General features: G+C 40.8%; 1 protein-coding gene across 3 annotated transcripts in view; it reads right to left on the reverse strand.

The window, feature by feature from the left end:
* Nucleotides 1-6,163, reverse strand: part of PPP4R3B (protein phosphatase 4 regulatory subunit 3B) — a 31,331-nt gene extending 25,168 nt beyond the window's left edge. For 2 of the 3 annotated variants that reach the window (XM_062571767.1, XM_062571766.1), the window contains exons 1-2: nucleotides 5,746-6,163; nucleotides 4,532-4,587 (exon numbers count right to left, since the gene is read on the reverse strand). In XM_062571767.1, coding sequence (XP_062427751.1) covers nucleotides 4,532-4,587; nucleotides 5,746-5,887 — 198 coding nt within the window. In that variant the 5' untranslated portion in view covers nucleotides 5,888-6,163. The remainder of the gene's footprint in view (nucleotides 1-4,531; nucleotides 4,588-5,745) is intronic. The other variant, XM_062571768.1, reaches the window with a different exon arrangement.
* Nucleotides 6,164-11,539: the final 5,376 nt, after the last annotated feature.

Raw genomic sequence — 11,539 nt, forward strand, 5'->3', positions numbered from 1 at the left:
GATTTCACACTTTCCTACTTAAAAGCTCCCATATTCTATAGGTTAATCCAAAAATAAGGATTCTTAAATACAATTTCATGGCAGTTTCAGAACTCAAAATTCAAAACTTGAAGAGATTACCTAAAAATGATCTACAAAATTATTGATACTTGTAAAGTCATAGAATCACAGAACGGTTGAGGTTGGAAGCGACTTCTGGAGATCATCTAGTCCAACTCCCTCACTCAAGCATGGTCAGCTAGAGGATCTTAGGCAGGATCACATCCAAGCGGTTTTTGAGTATCTCCAGAGAAGGAGATTCCACAACCTCTCTGGGCAACCTGTTCCAATGCTCTGTCACTCAAGTCAACACAATTCCAAGGTAAAACGCAAATCCAAACAAAGAGGGATAGATATACGAATCATAGCCCACAATGATTTAAATAACAGGTACACTGCAGTGACTCAAATGCTTGCATGCATATATAAACTTCTACACTTAAAAAAAAAAAAAAAAAAAAAATCTAGGGTTACTTAATAGCACTTTTTATAATTCATACTGCCTACAACAGTACAAATTATGTAAATTTCTCCTGGAATATTGCTGAAGGACTTCAAAATATTTACTGTCTTCTGTGCTTTGAATGAAGAGACATAAAAAAAGAACTGTGCTGAACAATCAGGATCCTTCCTGCTCCCTTTCAAACTCTTGCATTCACTGTGAACAGGCAAGATGTTGCCTATTAACCTCCTTTAATAAAAGATAGCTTCACTAGTTCACTAGGAAGTAATTATCCTATACTAATACATATTTTAGTACATTTCCTGTATGACCCAAGACAACCCAAGATGATCACACGGAGACATCTTCCAGACTTAACTGGTTCAAGAGACTACCTGTCCTACCTGCTTACTCAAGTAGCAACTGCAATGCTCCCTAATTCACTTAAACACAACACAGCAAAATAGAAAGAGATCAATTCAGAAGAACAACTTAAACTCCAAAAGAGTAGTCCAAACCACTCTTCAGTGTCAGTACTGGTTTACACAACATCTAGTACTCCACCTCTCCTTGTTTGTGCCCTGGCTCCTCAAACCCACCTTACACCAGCACTGTATCTGTACAAGGAACCAGATAGGGGAACAGATGCAGGTGAAAAGCAAACAAAGCAAAGGAACTATTTTAACTGAATCAGTTCCTAGATCTGATCTGTTACGCAGTTATATAAATACTCATGCTGGCATGAAATAGAAATGAGGGGCCTCCTGGCAACTGCTCACACTGGCTTTAACAGCACCCCTGGAAATGCATTAAATAGCACCTTAAACCACTGATTTGCCTAAAGCAAACTGCTCTGCTGTCATTTGAATGATGGCAACTGGAGGTGGAAGGGAGAATCTGCACACATTCTTCATCTTAGATCTAAAAATGGGCATAGCACACCTAAAGGAGAGTTTGCATCAGAGGATGGTGATCAAAATAGGAATTTCTGAAGCTGTTTAGTCTTAGAGGCACACAACTAAAGATTACTACTCTTGTGAGCTACAGGAACATGGTATATGAACGCATCCATCTGATTTTTCACTGAAGCACTCAAGTGCTTTCTTCTGCCAGTTTAGCCAGGGGAATAGTAACCTCGAGCAAAGGGTGGAACATCAAGGTGTGGTAATAACTTTTGAAACTGCTCCTGCTAAAGCCTCCAGAACTCATCTCACCATGTCCTTTGGTAAATATGGGGTGTGCAGTGGAGGTATGCAACTCTCATCAGCTATGTCCAAAATCCAAAGGATCTAAAGCTCTCTGTGTGTCTAATATTATTTGTATACATGGAATTAGAGATACCTTTATGTGGCGTGCTGAGCAGCCTGGCACCTATGTGCAGTCTAAATCCTGTTTCTTTTGAGAAAGAGGTTGTGATTATAGTATAGCTAACATCTTGAGTACCACAGAGGAGTCAGTGACCACAAACACAACTGAAAAAGGTAATCATAACAGGCATGCCCTGACTACGAAACAGTTAATCAACAGATAAATTATTCAACCTAGAATATAGCCCAGGAAGTTCTGTGTGCTCATATCGCTACAGGGTTTCAGATCCTCCTCTTCCATGACTTCAGAGTCTCTCCTAATCACCTGGCAAGAGCCTGTTCTGGGACAGGAGAGAACAACACTACTACTTCAAGACTTCTGTCAAATCTGGCAAATATTAATTCAAGATTCAATAGGTCACAGAAAGACTCTGTTGTCCAATAAAAAGGATATTTATGTGCTGGTGGGGATGAACAAGGTCTGAGTGGCCTTAAAACTGCTAATACATTTTATCTTGTAACTGCTGAATACAGAACGAAGCACAAACAGTGTAACATTGGGAATCATGCACTGATGCAAAGTAATTAATAATCAAACTTCTTTTTCCCCACAAGATGATGGTATGTGAATCACAATATATGTGCTAGCTATCCTTTAAGTCATCCAGGTAATTTACAAGATAATAGGTGCGTAGGCAGGAACATGTTTCCTTTTAGTTCTACTGCACAATCTTGTCAATTTCCCGAAGTCCAACAAAGATCAGCACCTTGATGAAAATCTGACACTGAACTCAAATACAGAAGAGAGAACTTTCTTCCACACTGCCATTCATCTAAAAGCATCTGTCCTTGACAGAATAATATAGCCTTTGAGTCTTCAGTGTTCAACATTTAGGTATACTAGAGGTAGCCTGAAGTACCTTATACAGAAAAATCCACTCTTCTTTCCTCCACCTCTGGTTAAATAGAATACTCTCCCTAATTTTTTCTACCATCTAAAAGAAGAATCTGCTCCTGAGACACCCAGGTTTCATCTTTCAGAGCAAAGACTGAAACTCAAAAATACTGAGATTGCATCAGACTGCTATCTAACTTCTGCTCTTTGCTACCTAGTACTCACAGTGAAATACATAAAAGTTGAGGACAAAGCACCATCAACTAAAAGCAGCAAAATTTCAGAGGCAAGACAAATCCAGAACCTGTCTCTGGAAATAATCCTTAATTCTTGCTCTTCAAAAAGACAAAACCAAACATTTTCACAACAGTGAAAAGGGAAGCAAACACTCAGCCATAAGAATGCAAAAGCATCAGAATCAGTAATAGAAGTCAATCAAAACAAACTACAGACCAAGATCAGTTTCTTAACACTGCAACCTAGAAAGATTTCTCTGAAACAGAAAAGGAGAACTAAAGCTACTGCAGTCATTTGAAACTTTGCTGCCATTTAATTAAAGAAGGTTCTCAAATAAGTAGTAGTATGAAAATCCAAAAAAATATAGACTATAAAAGGAAGCAATTTAGTTTTTCAGCAACATAATCTGCATTCGTATTTCATTACGTATTAATTCTCCTTACAAATAGGGAGCAGTTCAAGACTTGTGACTTTCAGAACCCTGCAAAACTCCCATAAAAGTTCTTTCCTCAATCTAGCCAGCCCAAGCAAAGCATACCAAACTACGCTGATAACTATCATCCAGCTGACTAAATACATCAGTATCTAACAAGTGAAAAATAAAAACTACGGATAATGGAGCCTTCTGAAAAGGTAGGCGCACAGCTTTAAGATTCCCTCCTAAACTAAAGTCAACCAGCTAAATCTTTCTAATGAATGAACAAATTCCAAACCAAATATTTTGAGATTTTTTTCACGATTTAGGATGAACCAAGTTATTGTTTTCTAGTGATGAAAGACGTCTGGATACTATAGCAATGAAGAGCAGTACGAAATACTGAACAAAAAGAGAGAATCTACTGTAGGACAAAGAACAGACAGAAAGGAAAGAAACAGCAGTAGTAAATCATGAGAACAACGTAAATAAAGACACCAAAAATGAACACAGAAAAATAAAAAGCAATAGAAGTGATAAAAGCAAGAGATTTAGTAAGCTAATTTTTTTTCAGTAGCTTAACAAAGATGACCTATTAATGTACCTCCCAACTGTTTCACTTCATTGGTTTGCAGAAGGCTTACCCCCAGGAAATGCAACTGTGCAAGTAAGATTCACCAAGGCTAGTAACTTTACTTTAGGAGAATAGAAATTTTCAAGGCTTAAAAAAAAAAAAAAAAAAAAAAAGGAAAAAGAAAAGACAGAAAATACCAAGAATTTGTCTTTGTGGAACATGTCCAAAAAAGAACTAAAGAAACAAATATACTGTATCAGAGTGAGCCAAAATTTTCCCTTCCTAAATAGCTAATTATTTCATAAAACCTGGGGTGGAAGACAAAATTTTAAGTTTCTAATTATTTTTCTGTAAACATGCTCAATGCTTATCTGCGTTGCATACATTCTTTTCAAAATCTGAAGTCCAAAAGTACTTTTCAGGAGACCAACATTTAAATTTCTAGAATGCAAACAGCACAGCATCTGTAAGCTTCTAAGCTAGTTTTTCACCTCTGTGTAAACCACCACCACCAATTGCACATGACACTACTTTGCCTTTTTCTGGAAATCACAATTAGTTTAAGCATTAAAGAATTTCTTATTGTCAGTAAACTGAAAAAGAAAAGCCTAGTAATACTTGCCTGCTGTTTTTGATATGCAGTATTTGGATTTATCTTCGATTCTAACAGTAGCGAACCTGAAAAAGGTATCAAGATATATTTATCAAGTTAAACAAAATACGTATCTCCATGGATTGCACAACAACCACCCACGTGCCAGCCAACACACACTCATGTCAGTCCACATCCCCCAGAAAGCCTAAGATTTTTAAATGTAATTCTCCAAAAATAAGCCAGGCAAATCAGAAAATTCAACTAAAATATCAAATTAAGTTTAAGATGTATTTTATTCTGCTGCTTTAGATCAAAATTCTCTATAGTATTATTTTTTACTCCTGAAACCTAGCATGACCACTAATACCTTTTAAGGCCATTTAATAATTCTGTACAAATTCGCACCAGATAACATGCTGCACAGCGTAAAAATGTATTTGTCTGCAAAAGACACATGGTCCTTTTGCTATTATTTCCCTGAACTGTCCTTCAAAAGTGAATCATCTAGACGCTATAAACTCAAAGACTTTGTGTATACGAGTAGCATACGTAGCCTGGCAACAGCTCCAGAGCTTATACTAGTCTTAGGTGGTTTATTTAGCGCATTAGCACCTGTTGACTGAAAAAGTGGCAAGTGCCTCTCCCCACTACCCCCCAACACCGTTAAGATGACTTGAAAGTGCTATAAAAAATCAAGAGTGCAATACAACTCGATCCTTTCAAATTACAATGAGCGAATTTCTTGAAAGAAACACTGAAGTAACAAAAAGGGTAGAGAAACAGCACTTCAGAATAGAACAAAATTATTCTGAAACTGAGCAAGATGTCGTCACGTGCAACAGCTTCATCTCTACCAGTCAAGACAAATGTAGCCACAACTAGGATAACTGTAAAAGACGTAGGCTCATCAATACCGCTGCAACTTATCAGAAGGAAACTCTGCAGGAAGGCTCAGGCCGCAGAAAGGAAACGGAAAAAACCCTCCAGGGACTTTTCTAATAAATGCGCCGGGAAAGACACTGCCGGCGGAGCCGCCGCCGCCACGGCCGGGGTCAGCGCTGCCGAGCACCGCAGCGGCGTGGCCGCAGCAGCGCGCCGGGCCGCGCTCGCGGCAAGCAGCGGGACGCCGCGGCCTCCGCCGCCGCGGTGCGGCGCAGCGCTGCGCGGCGGCCCAGGCCCAGGGCAGCCCCCACCGCGGCGGGGCGGCCTAGGCCTCCGCGCGGCCCCGGCCACGCTCTCACCGTCCGACTCGGCGCGCACCAGCAGCGACATCCCCTTGAGCCGCTCCACGTAGGTGGAGGAGACGTGCCCGGTGCCCCTGTCGTCCCATTGCCGATCCTCGTTGAGGGTGTAGACCTTTACCCGCCGGCGGGTGTCCGACATGGCGCAGCCCCGGCCTCGGGCCTCCGCGCCAGCCCCGGCCGCGGCCGCGGCCCCGGGCCCGCTCCGCCTCCGGGGGGCGATGGAGCGAGGGAGGGCGCGACGGCGGGCGCGGAGCCGGGCCGCTCACAGGCAGCGTGGCGCCTTTAACGCGCCGCTTTCCATGGCTCAGAGACGGCGGGAGGGCGACGCTGCGCCCTGGCTCAGCCTCTGCCTGGCGCCGCTCCGCCGCTACCAGAGCGCGACCGCCATCTTGTAACCCGACTCTCGCTGCCTTTCTCTTCCTTTCAGCGCCAGCCACGGGCTCCACTTGCAGGGGCTACGGCGGCCGCGAGGCGACGCGCGCCCGCCGAGGCGACGGCGGGGCCAGGGCGCCCGTTGGGCGGGGCGGGGGAGGGGCGAGGATGTGGGAAGGGGCTGGTCTCGGCGCCACCGCGCTGCTAACGGGCTTGGACCCGCGCGGAGGTTGCTCGTGCGTCTTTTCTGAAGGACTGGTCCGCACCGGTGTAACAATTAAAAAGATTAATAAAAACACAGACTATCAAGCTGGTACCTGCACAGCATATCCACCTCTGAAGACAGAGAAAGCGAAAATGCAGGTACAGGACCAGCTTCGTGATATGAACTTCCTCTAAATGGGAGAACTGCCTCCTGCCTGACTTACTTCAGTATGCACTGACAGCACTGGAGAAAAAAAAAAGAAAAAATAAGAAAAAAATAAAGCTTTGAAGGTAAAAGGTTGAGGATTCTCGTGGTAATATCTTCCCTGGTCGTTCTTCTAATCCTCAGGCAGAATGGCAGCACAGCAAAGTCTACAGCAATGCATTTTGTTGCACAGCCCTGTGCCCAGCAGGGATGCACTGAAAAGCTATGCTAACTCAAATGTAAAGTTGTTCTGTGAAACTTCTCCATGGAAAGGAGTGGTTAACTAGTCCTTACAAACACTTGTACAGTTAAAGATTGCCAGATATTCTGAAGCTAATACTTACCAAAGAGCACTTACACATTTTCTCTCTGTACTAAAAATAAGAGATAACTGAAAATTAAGATGTACTTTCAGGTAAGGGTAGATACATGCAAAGGAAGGACAAGGTGAACTGACGTTGTGTGGGAGAAAAGGAGAAAGGATGTTGCGTTGAGGCTGATTAGCGTCCCAGGATAGTTCAGTAAATTCAAGCGCTTGCATGGCAGCAGGGGAACAGGACACAGAAGCATGCAAAGGACAAAGCTGTGTTTTGACAAGACAGCACAGCCTTTTGGGATGAGGGTAGCTTTGGAAATTTCTTAGATCGTAAAATCTTTCAACCTGAAGGGGTTCAAGCTGAAGGGGAAGGGAGAGGGGAGAGCAAGTAATCTGCTGGCCAGGGTGTGTCTCATTCCTATACAAAGCAAGATTTTCCTAGCTCTTGCCTAACAGAGAAAGCGGTTACACCAGTACAGCTCTTACTTAAAGCACTGTCATTTCTCTGGTCTAAATTAAATTGCCTTCCAAACGGAAGGCAAAGAAGCAGTTTACTGCAGAATATGCCACTTTAAGTAGCTACGTGTCACTCTTTCATATGTTAGAAAAACATTCTCCAGGAAGGCAAAACATTATTCAGAGTATTTACATCTATGTAACATTTAAGTCCCATGTTTAGGTGTTCTGCCCTGATGTACGTTGTTTATAACAGGCTTATTTAACATTTGCCACCATTCATTGCATTGACATTTGCTAGTCACTGATCATTTATTGGTGGTAGCAAGATGCAATTTTTGATCAGCTGATTTGTTTTAGCTGCTTAGCTGAAAAGCCTTTGACATTTCTTAAGAGGAAAATTAACGCATATGAGAACTTATTAGTCTGCCTATTTAACATCTGCAAAACAATCCACATCTCAAAAAGGGTAAGAGAAAGTTTAATGGAAGAACCCTTACTAGTGTTCTGGGGAACTAAGGTTCAACCCCAGTTGAACCTATTTTTGTCTTTAGCAGGGCTTACTGGAGACATACAATCATTACTTTTCTCTTTGCAAAAGATGTTAACTGTAAGATGCACCTTTGAGAACTGTCATATACACTTATAGTTTGAACATACTTTGACGTCATCATCATACAATTACAGGTAAGTCAGTCCATAATTGTTCGAAAAAGGCCATGTTATCTCAAACTGTGGCTGGTGAAATCACATTAAGCAGTTCATAGCTGAGTTACACACAAGCCTTCCTAGCCACATCCCAGTGCCCTTTCCTCTATTATATGGCCTGATCCCCTCACGGTTTTACATATCAGGCCTATTTTTGCCTCAGCTCGCTAAAACTGCACGAGAAGAAATCCAAAACCCAATGATCAGCATACCGCAGTTTCAGGATGTTAGTCTCTCTTGGACTCCCTCTCACATCAACAACACCTCCACACATGCTCTTTAGTTCTTCAAACAGTGTGTAAAATTTAAAACATGGCCACTTCTAATAAAGATCAAATATGGGACTCATTCATATATATAGTATAGCTCAAGATCACACTAGAACATCATGGAGCAAATTCTCATCTCATCATGAACAGCTATGAAAAGAGTAGGAAATACATGAGCTAGAATCAGAACAAAAAGTAATTTCTCTTTTTAGAGCTACATAATACATCTGTGGCCTCTCCAGGCATGAAAGCAACCCCCTCTAGGGAAAAAAATGCCACTCCAAAACATGTCCCAGTTGTATTCCTACAGATGTGGAGCTTCTCTTTGTGCAGAACTGTACTGAGAACTCCCAGCTAGGGGAGAGCTTGGATTGGGGATGTTGGGAACTGGGCTGCTATATTGTAATCTATTCCACAAAAACTCAAGCCAAATCTGTGGGAGCTTTGCCAGAAGAAGATATACAAGACTTGTCCCAATGGTTCTTACAGCTTTGACTTAAAACCAGGGAAAATACAAAAATAGAAAAGCAAGAATACACAGCAAGTGAAATTCAGAGAAATCAGAGCAGCACTCTTTCATTGTGTTGCTGCAGCTGCCAGTAGCTCATTTCTCCCCATTATCATAAAGCAATGAGCTGCAGCAGTTAGATATAGTTCTTTATCGAAATGAAGAGTTCTGTTAGGGTGAACTGCAGACAGAGCAAGTCATCGTATGTCACAGTATGGAGCTGCACGGAGCTCTATTTTTTCTTTTAAAATTAAGAAAAAGAACTGCTAAATCATTTAAAGTTTCTTGGAGCGAAGTTAAGAGATCATATCATTCCCTCTGGCATGTAATCCCCAAAATACGACTCTGCTACCTCTGTCATTACAATATCTGTAATACTTATTGCTGGCATTTAGGAGTATTCCAGCTCCCAAAGCTTTGCACCCACATGAATATTTCAGCATTGTCAAATGAAGGAAATTCCAGCCTTCTTGGCCTGGCCCCCCCCAAAAAAAAAAAAAAAAAAAATGTATCACTAGAGCTTTGATGTGATGGGAAGGTTTCATAAACTTTATTATTCTTTAAAACAGAAGGAAAGCACCAGTTTTGTTCATATACAACAACAACACATGCAATTTAAGTAGACAGTGTATTACCTTATTTGCTTTCTTTAATTCATCTGTTCTTTCCAGTGTTAGTACATTCACTACATGTGCTGTCTTGACGGCAAGCTCTTCAAAGCAAAGACCAACTCTGTTTATACAGTGGTAGTGCAACAATACTCCAAAACTTTAATATCTTAACACAAAAATACTAAGACAGTTTATTTGTCTAAAAATTATTTCACCAGTTACACAATACAGCTCTGAGAAAAAGCAGTGTAAATGAATTGTCTTGACTGCAAAACACAAGTAGTAGACTTAGGCTGAAGTAGTATTTTCACAGCTCTCTCCATACTAAAACATAGGAAAAATCTTTAAATATTCATTTGGTTTTAAGCATGATTTGCTTAGAGATAATGCATTTTCCTTGCTAAACCTACATTATTAAATTGGACACCAAGAGCTGACAATATAAAATAGGCCAGTTAAGGTTATTCTTACCTTTTAGTGGAACAACAGGTGTAGAACCATTTTTTTTCAGAGTCAGATCCCATGTCGGACAGATCCTGTGCAAGTATCCAAAAAATTACTTGGTAGATACATATATTCCTTTACAAGGAGTATCATTCAGTTAGTATTTAGAATACCAAAGAGTTCTAACGCCAGACAAGTATTGACAGCTTTAACTGTTTGTGCCCCTGCTCATAAGAACTGCTAAATGGCTTCTTAAAGGGAATTTTATATTTTAACTAGTATGAACTGAAGAAATTCATATTTCTGCATACTAGTATGCAAAGCTTCATGTTATTATCATCATAAACTTCTGAACAGACCATTTAACAATTATTTTTTTTTAAATAGGTACATGATAATGGGAGTTGTAATGATTTTGAACTGTAAGGATGGCAATTAAGTCTTTAATTCTTAATCAGCCTTTATGGTAGGTAGCTCAGAATTTTAAGTGGTTTATTCAGTAATCCACACAGAAAAGCTAAATTTAAGAAAAAGTCAAGATGCATCAACTCAGTGCCTGACTATAAAGATGGCACCACAGATCGCACTAATATACCAGAGGAAAAAACCCTCAAATAGGGTATTTCTTCCTTCAAGATTTCATGATCAGGAAGTCCACACTAAACTATACAACCTCTGTTACAGCTATACTGAGAAAATGGAGCTATAAGATACCAGACTGCTGTCTGGAATTCTTGTTACGTAATACTACGTAACAAAAAGAAGTTCAGAGGAGATGGTGTAACATTGCAACTGCCCAGCTTCATTTTCCAAAGCGGTATGTTTCCAATTACGCCATTTAAGATGGGTCATTACAGAAGCTAATAGCTAGTAGGGACAAAGACAAAAAAAACCAAAAAAACAAAAAAACAAAACAAAAAAAAAAACACACAAACAAAAAAAAAAGAACCCCAGTATTTCAGACCTGAGGGAAAAAGAAAAAAGCCTAGAGGAAAAAAAAAAAAAGCCTACTGCAACAGAGTTCTCTCTCAGTCTCTCCCAAACTTTATTAACCTACATGTTCTCTGATTTTAGCTGTTATCACCTGAAGAGATGAATCTACTATCTCCTGCCATAGCACACTTTGCTACCACTGACAGCTCTCAGATCAATCCATGGTGTCTGCAGCCAGCCCGCCTCTCTCCAGGAAAGTTCTGACTAGTACAAACCTACCCAATTCCTGGCTCCTGCCAACTTTCCTCAGGTAAGACCAGCAGCTTTGTGTTCCTCCCAGTCCGTTCCCAAGCATGTATCTTTCCACCCCTTCGCATAGGGCCTAAAACTTGTCACAAGTGCAGAAAGGCGAGCTGACTGTACAAGCTGCCTCCTCCAACCCCCATTACAGGGGTATACAAGTCGTCTTTCCTACTACATTATCAAATACAAAAAAAATCCCAACACCTCAATAACTGATTTATTGAGACCACTGTCTATCACATTGACCAACAGGAATCATTAATACTCCTGTTACCACAGGTAAGAAAATGTATTTAATGGAAAGAATACGATTCTTCTAGCTCTTAAGTTGTTAGTTATCACAGATTGAAACAGAAGAAACTTACTGTTAATGACCTAGGCAGAAAAAAGCTTCTAGAGTTGGTAGTGTATCTAGTATTTTAGTAACTAGAGCATTTGTCAGTTCTGCTACAAAAATGAGCC

The sequence above is a fragment of the Rhea pennata genome, chromosome 3, assembly GCF_028389875.1.
Source record: "Rhea pennata isolate bPtePen1 chromosome 3, bPtePen1.pri, whole genome shotgun sequence".
Lineage (NCBI taxonomy): Eukaryota > Metazoa > Chordata > Aves > Rheiformes > Rheidae > Rhea > Rhea pennata.